At 40.0% G+C, this 19,321-nt stretch overlaps 1 protein-coding gene across 1 annotated transcript in view; it reads left to right on the forward strand.

Annotated features, from left to right (window-relative positions):
• Positions 1–2,406: 2,406 nt before the first annotated feature.
• Positions 2,407–19,321, forward strand: part of DARS1 (aspartyl-tRNA synthetase 1) — a 37,833-nt gene continuing 20,918 nt past the window's right edge. The window contains exons 1-4 of the mRNA XM_039555021.1: positions 2,407–2,564; positions 3,553–3,610; positions 9,056–9,148; positions 14,156–14,258. Of these exons, the coding sequence (XP_039410955.1) occupies positions 2,493–2,564; positions 3,553–3,610; positions 9,056–9,148; positions 14,156–14,258 (326 nt within the window). The 5' untranslated portion in view covers positions 2,407–2,492. The remainder of the gene's footprint in view (positions 2,565–3,552; positions 3,611–9,055; positions 9,149–14,155; positions 14,259–19,321) is intronic.

Consider the following 19,321-nt stretch of genomic DNA (forward strand, 5'->3'; position numbering starts at 1 on the left):
CTGAGGGATAAATTATTTAGCATTAGCACATGGTATGTCATGTCTTGTTACTTAAGTGGAGTATGGCCTCCATCCAGCTGCACCCCCGGGGCCCCCCGATTGGCTGTGGGTGATGTCATTTCCATGTGCTAATCCTGGGCCAGGCCCCGGGGGACAGCGCTGGCCGCTCCCCCCAGCCCCTCCGCCCCCCACCCGGGCTCGGCTCCGGCTCTGCTCCCACTCATCGCTCCCAGGTTCACCGCAGGTACTGCCCCATCGCACGACTGTCGATACCAGTGCAGTGAAACAGAAGGTGTGGCAGATGAGCTGCATCGCCTGCACGTGGTGTTTTGTGTTCTTCAGAGAGGATTTGTAATAAATTTAGTGAGATGGAAATGGGAAATAAATTTTTGCTGCAGATCCAAGCTAAGTGGAGAATTTTGAGAGGTTTATTTATTCAAATATTATTCTTAATTTATTTTTCTATTTTCAGTGTATTACAGATTTTTGCTGAAAAAAACCGTTTCCACACTGCAAGACAAAGGAATCCTGGACAAATGACCTGAGAGCATGAACTCTGCAAAATGCTTCTTCTGGAAGTATGGCAATGGAATAATTAGCCACAGTGCCCTTTAAATGGCCATATTTTGGGTTCAGTTAACACCCTCATTATATTAAAAGGGCTTTTCCTTCAGAACCACCTTCAGGTTATTTGCCCCAGAGGAAATACTCATGCTATTCACCATTGGAAGGCTCCCAGCACAGAAACAAGGGTCACAGGGCTGGTTTCTTTTGATTTAATTTTACAGCAGTGCCGGTGAAATGCCAAGAATTACAGAGCACTGTGTCGTGCAGATGGTACCGTCTGCTCTCCGTGGTGAGGCTCAAGATTTGCATCTGTCTGTTGGTTCAGGTTAAGGTTGAGCAGTGGTTCTACGTGACAGGTAACAAGAGACACAACTGACACTCAGAGAAATCCACGTGCTTTGTTACTGTTACATTAGCATTTAAGCACAGTACACAATACCCCACCATTCGTTTCTTGTGGTAACAATGAAAACTGACAGTGATTTGCCTTCTCTGTCACTGAATCTTAATTCTTTGCAACAGTGCATGAGAAGAAAGGATTTTGTGAAAGCCGTGCGGTCTCATGGTGAAGTGATAATTCTCTGAGACAGAGGAAGAAGGGGAACTTTGCAAGGGGATTCCCACGAGAAGAGATGTTGAACCAGTGCAGTACAAAGCGCTGCAAAATAAACAACTGTAGGACAGGAAATGAAGAACTCTAATCGATACCACAAAAGGGATTAGTTAGTCAAATGTGAAAATTCAAAACTGCAGTTTAAATCAGGACCGCTAACTCTTTCTTGCCCTGCACAAAATAAACAATCTATGACTCTATAGATTCACCAGCTGCATCCAGCTTTGATTTCTGTCATTTCAAAGCTGGCACCTGCAGCCAGCCCTGGCTCAGAACTGTAGCATTGCTTCAAGCACCCAGCTGGAGGGAAACACCTGCATTTGCACTATTGCTCATCCTCTCAAAACTACCAGACCTACTTGTAGCTAACTAATAAACAGCTAATTATAAACAGGGCGATTGGGCAAGGGCTCAGAACTGCTACCAGCGTAAGCACTGGGAAGCCACATTTGCTGGCATAATAGAACAAAAGTGCATTTCGATTTGGCTCCACACTCATTAGCTGGCCACCTCACAGTCCAACATATTTATATGCATATAAATATCTTCAAGGCAGGTGCCAAGAGAATGGTGCCAGTCTCTTTTCAGTGGTGCCCAGCAGCAGGACGAGGAGCACTAGCCATAAACTAAAAAACGAAGTTTCACCTCAACACAAGGTATAACTTCTTTAGGTTGAGGGCGGCAGAGCACTGGAACGGCTGCCCAGGGAGCGTGTGGAGTCTCCCTCTCTGGAGACATTCTACACCCACCTGGACACGTTCCTGTGTCACTGCTCCAGGTAAACCCTGCGCTGGCGGGAGCTTGGACTGAGTGATCTCCAGAGGTCCCTTTCAACCCTAATAATTCTGTGATTCTCGGATATTACCTCTGGCCACACCGTGATGGACTGCGGAGCAGGGCGAGCGAGGACGAAACGCACCCTGCATCAGCCCTGCCCAGCTCCGCAGCGTTCGCCTCAGCATCAGCGCGGGGTTGGAGGCGCCGAGACTTGCCAGGACGGCGGTGGCTCCGTGAAAGAACAATTTCTGAGGGGAGCGGGGAGCCGCCGACACTGTCCCAGCCCCGGGGGCAGAGCGGGGAGCCGACACCGCCCTCAGCCTGCCCTGAGGGCACCTCGGCAGAGCGCGCGCGGCGAGAGCAGGGCAGCGCGTGCCGGGGGCAGCTCTCGCGATACGCTCGGCCGGTGCCGGGCGGGGCAGGGGCAGGCGCGGAGTTCTCGCGAGAGCCGGGCGCGCGGAAGCGGCGTGGCGTGCGCGGGGCTGTGTCGTGAGGGACCGTGAGGGACCGCGAGGGCCGTGCCGGCCGCTGCAGGATGCCGAGCGCTGCCGGCCGCGGGCAGGGCCAGGACCGCCGCCCGGAGAACGAGGACTCGTCGGCGGCTGATGTGGGTCTCCGCAGGGAACGTGGCGGGCGCGCTGTCGAGGCTCTCCGGGTGGGGGGGGCTGGGCCCAGGCGGGGTTTGGCCGGCCCGGGGGCACAGCTGCCTTTGGCTTTACTGTGCCGCTCCCCCCTTCGCCAGGCCCAGCCTGTGATTCCCTGAAGAGCTGTGCCCCCCTCCCCCGAAACACCTGGGCTGCCCCTCCACAGTAGGGAGGGGGCTCCTGCTGGCCTAGCAGGTGCTTCTCCCTTGTACTTGAAGATCACACAGCGGTGCTGAAAGATTGTAGGCCAGTGTTTATTCAAGAAGAAAAAAGTACTAACAATGAGCATCAGTTCATTTTGTTATGAAGTAATTTTTGCTTATTATTGCATCAGCAGTAAGGAATTCCAAGTACTGGTGGCTTCCCTAAAGTTACAAATACGCCACGATTCATCAAAAGGAGACAAGCAAAGACCTTCCCCAAATAAAGTATTTAGTAGGAACTTTGGTTCACGTATTGAATAGAATAAAATAAATAAACCAAGGGGTTTTTATTTGGAAATGCGTGGGTTTAGTTGGGAAAGAAGAACTGTGACATTTTTGGTGAAAATGCTGCCTTTTTCTGTGCCTTACCTGGCAGATTTTGTTAACAGTCAAGCTCCACCGGGCTGTGATGATTACATGTGATCTGCTCGTGTTTGAATATGGGAAGGAAATAGTTAATGTATATACTTACATTGGACTCAGGTCAGGAGTAGGGTCTTTGTAGAGATAATCACACTAACTTTCTGTGAAACAAGTAATGGTCTTCATGCATGGTTGCTGTTGTTGGAATTATTTTTTTCTTTCAGGGAACAATTGTCTTCTCTCTCTTCTGTATCTCTTGTAAGTCCAAAATGCAGTTTTTTAAATATAGCTAATTATTTTGTATTCCCTCAGTTAACTCTGTGACAATTTTGTTCAGGTTTTTTGTGTGTGCTTCTTTGATACGTGTTTCTCACCTCCATTTTAGGATTATGCTAAGGAAAGATATGGAGTGTCATCAATGATACAATCCCAAGAGAAACCAGGTCAGTTGAAAAATGAAAAAAGTTTTTGCAAAAGAGATGGGGTGGGAAAGAAGGAAAAAAGAAGTTATGTGCCAAATACTGTCAGTATTTCCTTGAGAAATCTTTACCAAGCTTTCTTGTTCAAATGCCAGTGGAATTTTTTCCTTTTCTAGGATACATTTGGTACTTGTGAGACACTTGCATTTGGGCTCCATGTCTAGTTTTGGGCTCTACAGAGCAAGGAAGACATAAAAATTTTGGAGCCAGTCCAGTGGAGAGCTACCAGATTGCTCGGGACTGGAGCACAGGATCTGAGGGAGCTGGGCTTGTTCAGCTTGGAGACGAGGAAGCTGTGGGATGATCTTCTTATAGTTAAAATCTACTTAATGGGAGGGTGTAGGAAAGATAAAGCCAGGCTTTGAAGGTGTGTAGTAATTGGACTGGAGGTCATAGACACGAGTCAGAACAGGAAATTGAGATTAGAGGGAAGAAAAAAAAATCATGAGTGTGGTTGCATATTGGAGCTGGCTTCCAGATTGAGAGGAATCTCAAGCTTTGCCCTTGCCTGGACTGTGCCTTACACGGCTTGTCAGTTTTGTGTCTGTCCATCACTGCAGACTTTTTTTTAATTACTAAATTATTATTATTTGTAATGTACTGAGTCCTGAGATGTCAGGCTTTTTCAGTTTTTGGAGTAAGTTCTGCTGTGACTTACTACAGCAGTGCTCTCTCTCTGCGTATGGTCTCCCTGCTTATGCAGCCTTCCATTTCGCCTGTATATGAGCACCAAATCCGTTAATACTGGATATTAATATTTATGGCTTTTATCAGTCATACCACTCTGAATTCAGGAAGTCCTGATTTTCTCCTGATGGGGAATTGGGATTCGGAAAAACTTAGTGGCTAGAGAACAAGCTCCCAGGCCAATATCCCAAGAAATACTAATCTTTGTATTAAATTCAGTGCATGAAATGGGAATGTGGGAAAATAACAGACTGGCTTCTTGTAAATTCTTCATAGTAAAATGTAAAACAGCAACATCATCTGTGATTAGGTGATTTTTTTTTTCTCCTTTGAATATTTGTTTTGGTTGATCCCCCTTTAGGAAGGGAAATGCAGAATGTAGGGAAGAGGAGCAGTCAACAGAGCACTCACAGGTTGAAAGCAACTGAAGGGGAGCTTTATATAAACAATGTAAAGGGACAGAAAAATCAGCAGAGACTGCATTAACAGTCACTGTTGAATAAAATACATTCTAGCTGCTAGAGAAAGGGAATGGGAGTTGAAATCACATTGGAAGCAGCCCAGCTCCTGTGTTTCCTCTCCCAGATTTGCACCCCAGAGCAAACAACTGTGTGGGGGACCCAAGCTGGCAGATTGAGAGGGCAGATCATGTCCTGCTTTCATGGAGAAATGCCAACTGTCTCATATTCAAAAGAAACACTCAAAAGTACTGGAGAAAAAAATATATTGAGAAGGGAAATTGTGAAAGCAGCAGCAAATTATATGAAAAAGGCTGTGTGTCATATTTAGTTGTGTTGTCCCCTTGACTTTTGATCCTTGTTTAAAAAAACTTCTCAGTATATGGACAATGTTGAGTGGGTTTTCCATGGGGCTTAAAATGCAACCTACAGCACTCCTGCTATTCTGTAATTGTAGAAGGTGGTTATCCAGAACACCAAAATTGGGTAACAATAAAGAACAAAATGCCTATAACAAAGAAACCGAAGATCAGCCTAGTCCCTTCCTTGAGACTAATGCACTTTTATTTACAGATTCAGTAGTTCCTGCCAGGGAGAGCTCTTGCCAAAGGCTTCATGGGAGGGTGAGATGATCACTTGTCATCAGTAGCTCCACTTGCCTTGGGTGTCTTGGAGTAGCTGCTGCTTGGGACAGGGGGTGGAGGGGGAAGCAGAAATGTTCCTGGCTATCTGAAGTGTATTAAATTTGGTTTTGAAGTCTGTGTGGCTACCTGCCATTTCTAAATCACAGTAACTAATGGTGGTATGAGGTGTGCAGCCCACGCAGCTTCTGGTGACCAGAGCCATCAGACAGCGCAGCACAACCTCAGGTGGGAACTCAGGGGGAGCTGCTGCAGTGGTGCTGTTCAGCTCACTTGAGCCACACTGTCCAGAGGACACTGGCTGCACCTGGGAACTCACACAGCTTACAGTGATCAGAACAAGTTATTCTTCCTTTCCGAGGAATAACCATATTGTCCTTTTGCCATGCTGATAGATTCTTGTATCTCTGCAGGCAAATTAAATCTCTTTTCTCAGGTTCATAACTTTGTTTCTTCACCCTGCTCTGCTGAGCTCACACATACCTGTGCCTTCTTTCTTGGCCCACGTAAGTCCTCCTTCTGGTTATGTTGGCTGCCCTGGCTATCTGATGTTCTTGATTCCCATCATGTCAGGTTTTTAGGTCCTTCCTGCCTGCTAGTAAAGCTCCATTTTTTGCCATTCCTTTTTTCTGCCTTCAGTCCCGTTATCTCATCTACCTTCCCTGGAAGCTGCTTTCTAATGCTGCTTTTCTAATGCTGCTTTTGATTTTCAGGTTTTTATGTCAAACTTGCCTTCTCTTTTTCAAAATTTTCTGGTACTGTAAAGATTCTGGCATTTCACAGAGGCAGCAGAAATATTGATCATAATGTTCAAAATTCCATGATGCAGGATAAATTATCTTAGTAAACAGCTGATGTGACAGGCAGGGAATGGGGTCTGGAGGTGAAAAAGGGAATGGGGTCTGGATGTGAAAAAGTGTTGCTTTATGTATCCCACACAGCTTTTTGGACTTTTATCCTCTTTTCCCCTGTTTAGAAGAGGTTAGAGTTCTGAGAGAAAAATAAGGGTATTTAGTATGTTGGAAGGAAGAGATTGGGCTGTACATTAAGGAAAAAAAATTACAGCTTCCCCATAAACATGACTCCAAGTGGCAGTAAAGGTGAGATAGCCTGAATACTGAATTGGGGCAGAAAGCGTAATTTCACATTCACAGAGTGTTGTGTTTGAACTTCGTTTAAAATCTTTGTTCCCTTGTCTTCACTGCAACTGTAGCAAAGTTAAAAACATCTTTTATTTTTGCGCTTAATTTATTGGTAAGAGGGCAGAAAGTGTGAGTACAGCTTGCATTTGCGAAAGAGCAAGTAGATGATCATCTGAGAAGTGTTGGAAGGACCTTAAAGGTGAAAGCAAGAAGTTTCATTTTTGTTATGGAAGAGATAAAAATGAACTGAAAGGAATTCAGGTGAAATGGTATACCAAGAGTGCAGAGGGAATATACAGTGCGTTGGTTGGACAAGAGGAAACGAGTGACAAAGACAAATGGTTGCTTACGCTCACAAATACAGGCAACATCATGACCTACTGGCATTTTAGAAATGAGAGAGAAAGAAGATGAGATTTGGGAAATGTGGGAGGAGGGAAACGAAGTGGTGTAGTTGCTATATCCAGCTCATTGCAGTGGAGCACATTGACAGGAACAGACGTAGTGGGCACAATGAACATCAGGAAACTCTTTTTTACTGTGAGGGTGACCAAGGATTGGTACAGGTTTGCCCAGGAAGAGTTTCCTGTCTTGGAAATACTAAAAAACCATCAGAACATGATCTTGGACAGCTGGTACTATGTCACCCTGCTTGTGAACGGGGTTCAGTGGGGTGACTTCCAGAGGCTCCTCCTAGCCTCAGTCCATGCTGTGATTCTGTGATCTGCTACTGGAAAAAAAGGCTTTATGATGTCTTCTTGTGGATATTGTTTATTACCCTTTTTATGAAAGGTGAAATGTTTTTTAATAATTAATACAATATAACAACTTTTGTGTTAAATATGTCTTGTTTACTCTTGGTGAAACATGAACCACTAGGTATCCAAAAGACTTAAAAAAATATTTATCTAATACAAATGGTTCCTGAAACACTAAGGATCCACAAAAGGTGTAACACCTCATTCTGTCTTTATGCTTGTGCCTAGAAAATGTTTTAACGTTTGTAAAAATACAGTTTCAAGTTGACTGAGATAATTTTAACTGTCTGAATATCACTCTTGGAAATACTGAAGGTTGTGGATTGTGATGGTTGCATGTTTCCTATAGTACAACACTGTTAAAGTTTGAATATCAGTTGCTGGCAAATGATAACATCTTTATTCCCCTTTCTCCCTTCCCCCCCCCCACACGTATACACACTTCATGAATATATTTGAGTCAATTTCCTATCCCATTTCTCTGTGCACTTCATTCTGTTCTGGATTTGATATGTGTCTGTGAAGAAAGAACTGCACTGCCCTGACATAAGCTAATAAAAGTTTTAAATCCCCTAAAATCCTCAATGCAGAATAACAGGCTTGCAGGGCAAGCTGTGACTGGTATTCAGAGACAGAAGGAAGGAGTCCAGAACAGCAGATGGTAACCTGGAGTGGGCAAAAGAGTTTTTTTACGGAAACTTTGGAAAAGTTCTGGCAGGAGAAGTTTACAGTGGAAGTGTCTTAGCAAATTTAATGTTAATTTGAAACGAGGGAGAAGTCTCTGGGGAAAGAATCATACAACAGAATCATACAAGGAATAGTGGCATGCACCAGCATATTGTCAGTTCATAATGGTTGTGTACAATTTTTAAAGTCCTGATTTATTTAAAAATATTTTCCTTGATTACTTTTTTTTCCATTTGCTATCCAAAGTCTGTCCTTTCCAAGCCATGCATTCCTGTTGTTATTTAGCTTTGTAGCTTCATTGGATTTGAAGGGTTCTAATCAGTCCTGGCTCTGACAGTGATAGTAGTGCTTGATCAGGTTGTCAAACAGATTTTCCTAAAATAAATGTTATCCGTTTTACACAGTAATACTCTCGTTGTTCCAAAATGCTGTTGTTTTAATCAAAATAAAACTTCTAAAAGTTATAATGCACATTTATATGTGGTTTCGTTCTGTTCTTTATTTTAAATAATAGTTATTTTATGGTTATATTCATCCTACTTATATAAGGTAGATACAGAGAACAGTCATGTCACCTCTGAGCCTTTGTTTTTCTGGGTTCAACATGGCAGCTTTCACCCTGAACAGTGCAGCAGGGCAGACGTCCCTTAGGCAGCAGAAATTCAGACTAGTAAGTGCAGGTAGTACAGTGAAGCCCTATCAAAACCAGTGTGGTCGTTATGGGTTCTGCCATCCGTGAACTACAGTGAGTCTTGCTGTTGGTAAAGTGCAGTTTGACCCTGCTGTATAAGTCAAAAATAAGCTTGAAGTAATTTAAAGCTACTGGATCAAGTACAAGTCACTAAGAAAGGAAATGGGATCTTGTGTGTTTTCAGTAAGTCAATTATGCTGTTGATACAAAAAGTGATGTTTTGGATTTATTATCAATTTTATCAATAGCCATGATAGAAAGTGTATTTGGAGTTTAAAGTGAAAAATGTTTTGCTTTGAAAAAAACAAAACTGTTTTAAAATGTGTGGTTTTTTCTGTAATTCAGATAGAGTTTTGGTTCGCATAAAAGACTTGACAGTGGAGAAGGCTGATGAAGAGGTTTGGGTTCGTGGCAGAATTCACACCAGCAGAGCTAAAGGTGAGAGGCCTCCAGGGTTTTTGGTTTTATTTCCTCATGTCATTAGTACAACCTTAATGTTTGTTGTGCTTTCATGACCTGTTGCTTATGTCTTGCATTCAAGAAAACTTTGCCACCTGGTTACTCAGGGTTGCCTCAATGTTACTTTGACTGGTTATTTTCTTTTTCTACCTCTCTTTTTCCCAAGAGGGAAAAGGAGACTTTGGGTTTAGCTGTGTGGAAATCAGTTATTGTAGTAAAAGTAAATTTTTGTTTTACTGTGTTGCTAAATACCAGATAGACAATTGTAAATAATAGTAATTTTAAAATGTAATTATTCTCTTTAAGGTGTTAATAGTTGTGAGATAAAGCACTTCTAAGCTTCTACACTAAAACATGCTTGTATTATAAATGTATCAGTTGTTATCATATTTCTTCTGCTGCACATGACTATTTTCACCACACCTTTTCTTTGACCGGAAACAAAAATCTGTGTTAAAATTTCAGAATTCTTACTTTCGAATACTGGTATCTAATTATATCAATTTGAACTTCAAATAAGAAGCATCATCTTTCTTTAGCAAGACAAAGGGGAAAAACCCTTTCATAGGTTCTCAGCAGTGTGGGCTGTCACACTTGGCTGTCTGACAGCCATATTTCTTCCCTGGAATCAGAAGTTCCCCCTGGAGACCAGGTTGCCATATGCAAACTTCAATAGGCTTTGGCCTTTGCAGTTGACATCAGATGCTGACAACTGTTGTGCTGGTTTCGGTTATGTTTGGCAGCTCTGTAGATATAAATAACTTGTCTTTCCAAGAACTGAAAAAAAAAAAAGAGCATAAAGAAATTATCTTCACAAATGAAACTTAACAGTAGTCTTAAAATTGGGAATGATGCAAATTAGGGGCGAGAATCCAGTACCAAGTATCGTTGAAGATACCAGATTCATATCTCTTTTTGAGAATTCATGTTCTTAAAACATGTCCCTCTTAATGAGTAGTGTCTGTGCTGCAGTTGGTTAAAATAAGGAGCTGCATTCAAATATATACATATGATGCATATTTTAATTTATATTAGAATCTTTAAACTTAAGGAGTCCTCAATAGTTTTGTAGTGGAAATGGAAATCTCTCTATTATTTAAAGAAATTGTCAACTCCAAAAGCTGTGAAAGCCTTGGTCATTACGACATGAAGTTGTTCAGACAGGAGACACTCCATCTGCTTTAAATGTTACTAATGTTACTGTCAGGATATGAATTAGAGTATCCTTATGGCTTTTCTTTTGCAATTATTGGAAGAGTTCAGGCTATTAACAGAATTCAGGATATTATAGGCAGGTGTCTATGCGGACCTGGAAAGCAGTGTAAAGTTCTATGGTTGTTGATTGCTGTCTGTGTATGACATTGGTTCATGGTATCTTGCATGATATATATGTTTACTTCAAACACAGTAATATCTCTGTAACAAGCCAGTATTAACTTAAAAGAAGCTGTTGTAATCCTTCACTTTGACCTCACTATTGTTTTTGATGAAACAACACTGCTTATTTTCAAAACTCTTTAACACAACCTGAAGAATGAAAGCAGGAGTTGATCATGGGCATGAATGTCCTGAATTTATTGATGGTGTCTCTTGTTACCGCTTGGTCTGACAACACAGAACAATTCTGACATTCAGGGAGCGCTGCTAGGGAATGCCATATGCTTGTTTACTTAAGCTTTGGGGAAAGAATCTTACAAGAAAAGCAAATGTTTAAGAGTAAAAAGTAATCTTAGTCTTTCCCACACACAACATGGCACTATTCCTACCACTGTGGAAAGGAAAGCCTTGCAGGAAACAGGAGAATCTTTCACAAAAACAAGCTTTAGTTTTTCTCAGAAACTTGAGTTTGACTCCTAAGTAACCAACGTAGCCTTTATTTAACCCTGTCTGGTTCTGACCAATAAACCAAAAAAAATTAATGGGAACAACTGCAGATTCCAGCTGTCTCATATAGCGAGTCACTCATGGAGTCTGATGGAAATTAACTGAAGGATGTGTAAAGAATGGGGTGTTGGGAAATTCTGTGTGTTGTACCAGAATTAAAGTGCACAGGGCCCTGTGGCTTGTATCATAGATTGAATAAATGTTATTTCTGGCCTTATTTTAAAGCCAGCCTAATCTACTGATCACGATTATCGTTGAAAACCCCTTGGGAAGTTGTCTGGGTTTGGCCAGGCAGCTGGGGCTTGTGCAGAATGTTAGACCTGAACTAGATTTTGGGTTATGAATGCATAGGTCTATGAAACATCTGAAAATAAGAATTCCATCAAGATAAATTTAAATACTGGGCCAAGTTTTATAATAAACTGTGTAAAGTCTTCTCTTTGCTGGCAAATGTATGTAACCATCATTTAATTTATATGACCAAAATGTTCTCCTCTGTATACACATTACTTCCTTATATCCTTTTCTTTCATAAGGTTTTGTGTGATTTGGTACTTTTATCCAAGACGAACGATTGATTACTGGTTGTTCTGTGTGCTTACTTTTGATGGAATTCTCCTTTCGGTGTCTTCTCTTACTTGTTCAGGGTCTGAACATTCTATGCATTATACTGTGTCAGATAATTTTAACCAAATTTCTCTTGAAACTTTCATCTTTTAGGCATTCTTGTGGGACATGATATTGTTTTTTTTTTTTTAATAGGAACTTAGTGTAGTTTACTTTTGAATGTGACTGAAGTTGGTGCTATACTTTTCACCTGAACACCACATAAATGTTTGGAAACACATGGAGAAGATCCCATTGTCCAAATTTTTTCTCACTCAGATGCTTCCTTTTTCCCATCTCTTGATCTGGAAAGGCTTCTAAGCATGAGCTGGATTTGATTATGGCTGGTCTTTTTGATACTTTATTTTGAATGGCTTCAGCTCTCTCAGGAAAAGTTCCCGTCCCTCTTTTAATCTTTGTGACTGTGATATTTTAGCCAGTCCTGAGTGAACTCCATTTGATCACTTATCTTCTGTGTGATTAGAAGTGTTTGTGTCCTGCAAAACATACTCTTCCTTCATGAAAACAGCTACTGTTACTCATGGCAAACACATTTGAGTCCTTTTATAATGCAGATAATGATCAGACTTCCAGTGTTTGGGATTGAGTACAACTGCCAGACTTTTGGATGAGGATCTGAGCAAGCTGGTCTTGGTGAAGATGTCCCTGCTCATTGCCGGGGGGTTGGACTCAATGGCCTTTAAAGGTCTCTTCCAACCCAAACTATTCTATGATCCTATGACAGCAGGTCCCTTCATTATTTCACTGTTTTATAGCTGAGAGATGTCGTAGCAGTCTTCAACTGTGCGGTTTTTGTTTGAACACCTAGTACATCATTGCTGAAACTTTGATCATGTTTTGCTAAATTGTTTGTCACTAAACTCATGGAGACAAATACTATCTTCTAGGAAATACTATATCCAACAGCTCTGTAAGAAATACTGAGATGTCAAAGATGTGAGATATGACTGCCTTATCTGAAGAAACTCAGCCTATCATGTCCTGTGGAAAAATTGTCCTTTCTTTGTTGACTTGCTGGATCTGAACCACAGCCTGTATTTTTCTAATTTAAATCTGTTGTTTAATGTTTGCCTGCAAGAAATACATGCATCTGTACCATATTGGATATTGCAGCCTCTGGAATACAGAAATAGTTGTACTCTGTTTTCTGAAAATACGTAATTAATCTTGTTGCATTGTTGTTTGTCGTAGGACAAGATCAGTTATTTCCAATAATTATAATTAATATTTAATAACATTTTGTACTAGTTTCCCATGTTTGCTTTTATTTCCATGAGATTGTGTGCCAAGGGTTCTGCATTTGTTTTCTGATACTCTTGAATTATCTGTAGCTATGTGTCAGGAACGGTAATCTGCTTAATTACAAACTGCAGAAAACTGCAACTGGCTTTTTAGTGCCAGTTTTCGAGTTAGGCATGTTTTGGCTTATTGGTTTAGAGTTTGAGTCAACAACAGGGAAGTAACTGTCTATAACAAAACTTCTGGCTTCTTCCTATTCTCACCATTTCAATGGAAATGTTACGGCATTCTGAGTCAGAACTTGGAGTTAAAGTGATCATGGTGCCTTTATCAGATACTGGTACACCAGTTATATGTTTGTTGCTAATTTTTGTCTAGGAAGAAGCATCTAAAATCACCATATTTCCTTAAAACTAAGTTAAGGAATAAATTAGAGATGTGAGAAGAGGTATGAAATGATTGTAACTGTCAGCTAAACAGATTAGAAAGAGCTTTGTTGACTTGGAAACACCCATTTTAAAAGTCAACAAAATGCACTAAGTTCTTTGTACATTATTACTAATTCCTATTAACTTCTTTTTCCCTAAGCTGTTCATGAATAAATTGCTCTTACAGGAATTTTTAATTGGGTCTTTTAGGTTCTTGTCATTCACTAGAATCAATACTCCTTTTGTTCCCCTTCATTCTGAATGTGTGGTGTATTATAGAATGAACATTGTTGGTTTAGTCCTTGTGGTACAAAATCAAGCCTATTTCTCTCAGAGCAGCTTTGTAAAGTGAACTCTGCAGCTTTGATTTGAGAAGATGAGAAAAAACATCTTTAAAAATAATTTAGACTTGAACTTGTTGTGAGCAAAGAAACAAGGAAAAGTATGATACATTTCTTGCAGTTGAAGAAAAAGATACTTTAAAAGTTATGGTTTGTTGTTTTTCTTTTGTCTAAAGACTCTTTATCTTGGAAGGCTTACTGTTATTTTTAGAAAATGTCCATTCAAGTGTTTATAGATGTAAGGCATGATTATTTAATTTATCTCAGTGTTTGTGTGTGTGTGTGTGTACATGTACAGCTGAGAAGTTAGAAGCAGCTTTAAGGAGGGGGGGCAGCGATGAATGAGAGAGAGACGCACACTCTTAAGAGCTCTGTTTGTATTTAAGTAGTAAAGTATTTTTTCTCATTCACAAAGACCTCGAGTAACTTGTCCTTAATACACCTGTGTTGTTTCTCTTTGTATTCAGGGAAGCAGTGTTTCTTAGTCCTGCGTCAGCAGCAGTTTAATATCCAGGCTCTTGTGGCTGTGGGACAGCATGCAAGCAAGCAGATGGTAAAGTTTGCTGCCAAGTAAGTAAGCAATTATATCCTGTTGTCAGAGTAAACAATGGTGGGAACCAGGACTCCCAGGGGTTGGGACCATTTTCACACATTAACATCAATGCTTCGTTTGTTTTAAAATGTAGTTATTTAAATTGTCAGCTCTCTATTGCGTTGAATACATTATACTGACAAAAGATAAAATAGAGAACAGGCTTGAAATTCATTCTGAACTGCTGAAGCAGCATTCTCTTGCCATAGACAACCTACATTTTCTTCCAAGCTGGCTAACAAAAAGTCTGGCAAGCTGAGCTTAGTGGGACACTTCATTTGGTGTGTGGTGGTGGTGTGTGTCTGCACATGTTCAGGGTTTTTCTTCTACCAGACATATACAGTGTAGTAATACATTCTACACTTAGAACTGCTGTGAAGAAGTCCCATATTGCAAGTGGCTTACTGAGTTGAAGAAATTAAAAGTAGCTTCCGTGCACTGGGTTACACTTATCTACACCTTATTTTTGGCACTAGAATGTTAATTTTAATTTAAAAAAAATTTGGCAGGGGTGATAGACTTGCCAGTTGAAAAACTGTTTGTTGAAGCAATTTGAATTCAATTATTTGGTTTGTTTTGTTCCTAAAGATAAAGAATTACCTTTCCCTTCTACTTGCCCCAAGATTGTGCTTTCAGGTTGTCCTGTGATAAATATGCTTGTGTGACAAATGTGCTTTATAGTAGAGCTTTTAATAATGTGTATCTACTTGTTCACAAATAGAAATGTGGATCAATTCTGTGCAGTTTATTCGGTGCAGAATATGTTTAACATGTGGCACTTGAGTTGCTTCTGTGTAGTTCTTGGCACTACTCTCATGCCTGGGAAGGGAGCCCCCACTAATTAGCTGCAAAAGTGCTACAGCCTTCAACCTTCAATATGTCAGGGAGGGGAAGGATTCATTATAGTAGAGACTTCCAGAAGCCAAGTTAAGAAGGTTGGGATAATGCTTCTGCTTATGGGGTTCAAGGCAACGGGAAAACAGAACCAGCAGTGTTTGTTGTTTGGCGGTGCTCAGTGCTGGCAGTGCCAGTGTGAAACATGCTGTTCACAGGTGTTTATGAGCCAAAGTGAAGTGTTCTGTTTCTTCATGAAATGATTTGTACTCTCCAGCGCTTGGAATCTTTGAAAAGAATTAAGTGTATAATGTACTTGTTCCCTAATTCATCTCCCTCTAAACTCCCAACAGTCTGCCTGTACTCCCTCAAAAAACTTGTGCTACAGAACAGTGGAACAACTCTCAGAGTTGTGATGCACGCTCTTCTATTCTCCAGTTCTCTCCAATATATCTCTCTTTTTTAGTTTTCTTCATGGTTCTTTCCTCCACAGCTGAATTTCTTACACTTCATGATTGGTAGATCTCTTAGTGGTTAGGAGTTCATGAGATGGAAGTTGATCTTTACTCTTTTTTTCCATATGCTGACTGCCACTTGTAAACCTGCTGTGGTTTTTTATAATTCACTGATCTTTTTTTACTCAATTAGTTTCTGCCAGATTAGTGATTTAAATTAGGTTATGGAGGTCCAGAGCTAACAAGGAGTGGTAAACGGTAGAAGAGGATATCTGGAAAGAGTAGAGGGTAAAGCTCCTTTCTCTCTGGCAGCAGTGACCTGTTAAACCAGGCAGAAACCTCATCCTTAGGTTTTTCCCAATTCCCTGTCATCTCCCCACTTTCTTGATGAGGCAGACCTGAATTCCTCAGAACAGCCAGACTGATGATATTTATAGTGTTTTGAATTTTCGTTCTGCTTCTTTTTTGGGATAGCATTTGCTAGCTGAATCCTGGTACTTCAGCCTCACTTGCTTTGTAGCATTCGTGTTTTCCTTATTATTTGTGCTTCTGAAATGCTTGCATGCTCATCATCATGTTCTCTGAATGGCGTAACTGTCTCTGTTACAGCCTTCTGGATTTTCTTTTGGGGGTTTGCTTTTGGTTTTTTTAACACCAGTAGCGCAGCCATCTTCTCAGGATTCCTTCCCACCAACAAACCTATTTTATTAATATCCTGCCATGCTCTCACTTTTTCCAGTGTTTGATCTCCTACAATTCTGTCTGCTGTTGTCACTGCAGCTGCCTCTTGTCCTTCAGAGGCTGCTGCTGTTCCTGGCTCATGAGTACACGTGGGGTCACTGTGTCAGCAGCACCTGAAGCAGAGTCCCAGTACGTGCCTGTCCTCAGTCGCTTTCCTGCCTCCTTTCACCTGCTTTGGAATGATCTGTTATTTCTAGCAGATGAGGCTGGGCTTAGATGTCTAAAAATAACTATCCTGTTTCCCTGCCTTTCTCAGTGTCTTTTTTTATCATCTCATTTCCTACATGTTAAATGAGGAAATACACATTATTGAAGAAAACATTTAACTTAAATATCTTAAATTTCAATTAAATTTTTAAATGTTTTCACTGATAGTGCATAAACTATATTTTCCACATGCTATTTTCTCATATTTTCATACTGTGTCCACAACTTCCTTTAAAATGTTTTGTGAAATTCTGGATCTTGAATTTTTAATGTCAGTTGATTAAATAATGAGCATTTTTTTGGTACAGATTTTCATAAATGATAAACAAACCAGTTCCTCTTGTAGATATTGGCACATGGAAACCAAGAACTTTCATAATGTTCTGTGGTCAACAACATTCATAGAATAATTACTTCCATTGTCATTAGAATACGAGTTCTTTATAGTGAAAGATACTTTATAGTGGTTTCACTCAGGCTTATAAAGAAATTTCTTTGAGTTTAACCCTGGAAAGTTTCTAGTTGAACTTGCAAAACAAACATAGCGCAGAGCCAGTTGAGATACTGGATTGGCAGCTGTGGAACTGTTCTTCTGTCTTTTATCAGAAAAAAAAAATACAGCCCAGCAAGGGATGCTGCAGAAGAGAAACAGTTAATTGTCTCTTTTAGACAGCAGAGGTGCCAGTTAGTAATTTATCTTAGTAATTTATCAACCTGCTTTTTTCCATCAAGCATTGGGTGTGGCTGGTTTTGGTTTTCTTTCTCCTTTTCTGCATCAGCATTGAGCCTTTCCCGACACCCCACTGCCAGAGCTGATAGAGCACTTGGGAGAGGTGGTTAACAGATTCTAATTTAGCTGCTCAAAAAATTTGCCCTTGCACAGGAAGTAACTTGATGGCTCTTCATAGTAGACTAGAGAGTAAAAATGCAGGAAAGAGATTAAAATGGAGAGGGGAAAAAAATATTAACTTGTATGAAAATAATTCACAATGTAGAAAAATATATGTAGTTCTTTAGCTAGATAAATTGGTAATACCAGGAAAACTGCTGGATATTGCAGAATATTTTCTTTATACATTTCTGTTTAATTTTTATATCAGAAGACTGGAAGAAAATGTCAAATTGCACCTAAGTTTGCTGGTGACACAGAAATTGGACTGGTAAATAGGGATTCAGGAGTGTATAGGAAGCAGGATTCTTTTAGAATAATCACTTCAATGTTCTTCAGTGTGAATTTGTGCCTTTGTGATCATTTGGTCAGATTTTGTGTGTGCTCAGAATTAAAAAATATAAAAGTACAGAGAGAAATGTGAGATTGGGATAGATAACTGACATGACAGGAGCCCATGCAGTTCTCTGAGTTTTGGAAAAGAGGAATAAAATGCCATTAATATAACATGTGCCTGGTTTTAGGCAATTCTGGAACTTTTTGTCCACTTTTGTTGTTTTTCTGTCTGAATACATGTCAAATTGGAAAAGGTTGATGGTGAAGTTGCAAGATGAAATGATACATGGTCAGGCAAATCTGCCTTCTGTGAGACTAAAGAAAACTCTGTTCTCTCCTAGAGAAGCTAGTAAATAATTTAAATCCCAGTCTGATGGTGCCTATGCAGGAAGATTTTCTGCCAGTGGGGTTCTTTACATTGCAGATACAAAGGTATGACAGGATGCAATAAACAGAGGATGAAGTTAGGGGAATTTAGAAGGAAAATGAAGTGTAGGTTTTTTTGTGAAGATTATTAAAAATACATTGTGGATTTTGTTACTTAAAATCTTTAAAAGCAATTTGGCTTCTTTTTTCCCCGGAAGATATCTGGGTTTAACAAAGTGTTAGAATGTTGGTATAGGAAACTGATCATTTTATTTTTAGGATGAAGAGAATAAGAATAGGTGTTTGCCTGGCTTTCTTGTATACAATGTCAGTTAATTTCCTTTTAGGGGGCTCCTTGCATACTTGCTATATTTGTGCAGACAGGATTACAGTTGTTCTTGTTGAGTATAAAATGTTTATGTTCTTAATTACTTACAAAATGCACTCATTTTTTGAAAGTAAACCAGTGCCTTCACTTTCACTGGCATTCAGATAAAGGATCATTGATTATTATGTTTTATTACAGCTATTTAATATTTTTAATACTGTATTAATATAATTTATGCAGTCTGCTTACAGAAAGGTGTTGAAGAAAAAAACAAGAAGATACCACAATAAGTATAGATGCTATAGAAGAAGTAAAACATTTTCTATTTAAAGTCTATAAATAATCAAGTTTCTTCCTATTCTTCAGACTTTTGACCAAGAAAGTGTTGATTGTGATTCACTTTGGGAGGCCAGTGTAGGGTTCAGCTTGCAACATGAAGGTGTTGATGAAAGATGTTGTCATAAAATCTACAAGAATGCAATCCTGTGGTTAAAAGAGAAAGTCTTGGCTAATAGACATGCAGCTAATTAAGAGGGACATAAGGCATCTAGTGGACACTTCAGTAAATATAATGTTGATTTTTTTGAATGTTACACATAAAGTAGTTTTTTATACAGGAAAATGTTTTATTGTTGGATTTTATGAATCTATATACTAAAATAGTTTCTTCTTGGATTAAACAATGTAAAGGTGTCATCTGTCTTTTCTTAATGCCTTATGCATCCTAATTTAGTTTCTACTCTGTGGTAATATTAATTACAGGTATAAATGTTATCCTTAATGGAAATGGTGGTACTTTGCCATGTTTTTCTGCTACTTGTTCACTTTTATTGGTGTTTGGGGGATTTTTGTTACCCAGGGGAATTTTATCAAAAATCACCCAGA

This window comes from Corvus cornix, chromosome 7, assembly GCF_000738735.6.
Source record: "Corvus cornix cornix isolate S_Up_H32 chromosome 7, ASM73873v5, whole genome shotgun sequence".
Lineage (NCBI taxonomy): Eukaryota > Metazoa > Chordata > Aves > Passeriformes > Corvidae > Corvus > Corvus cornix.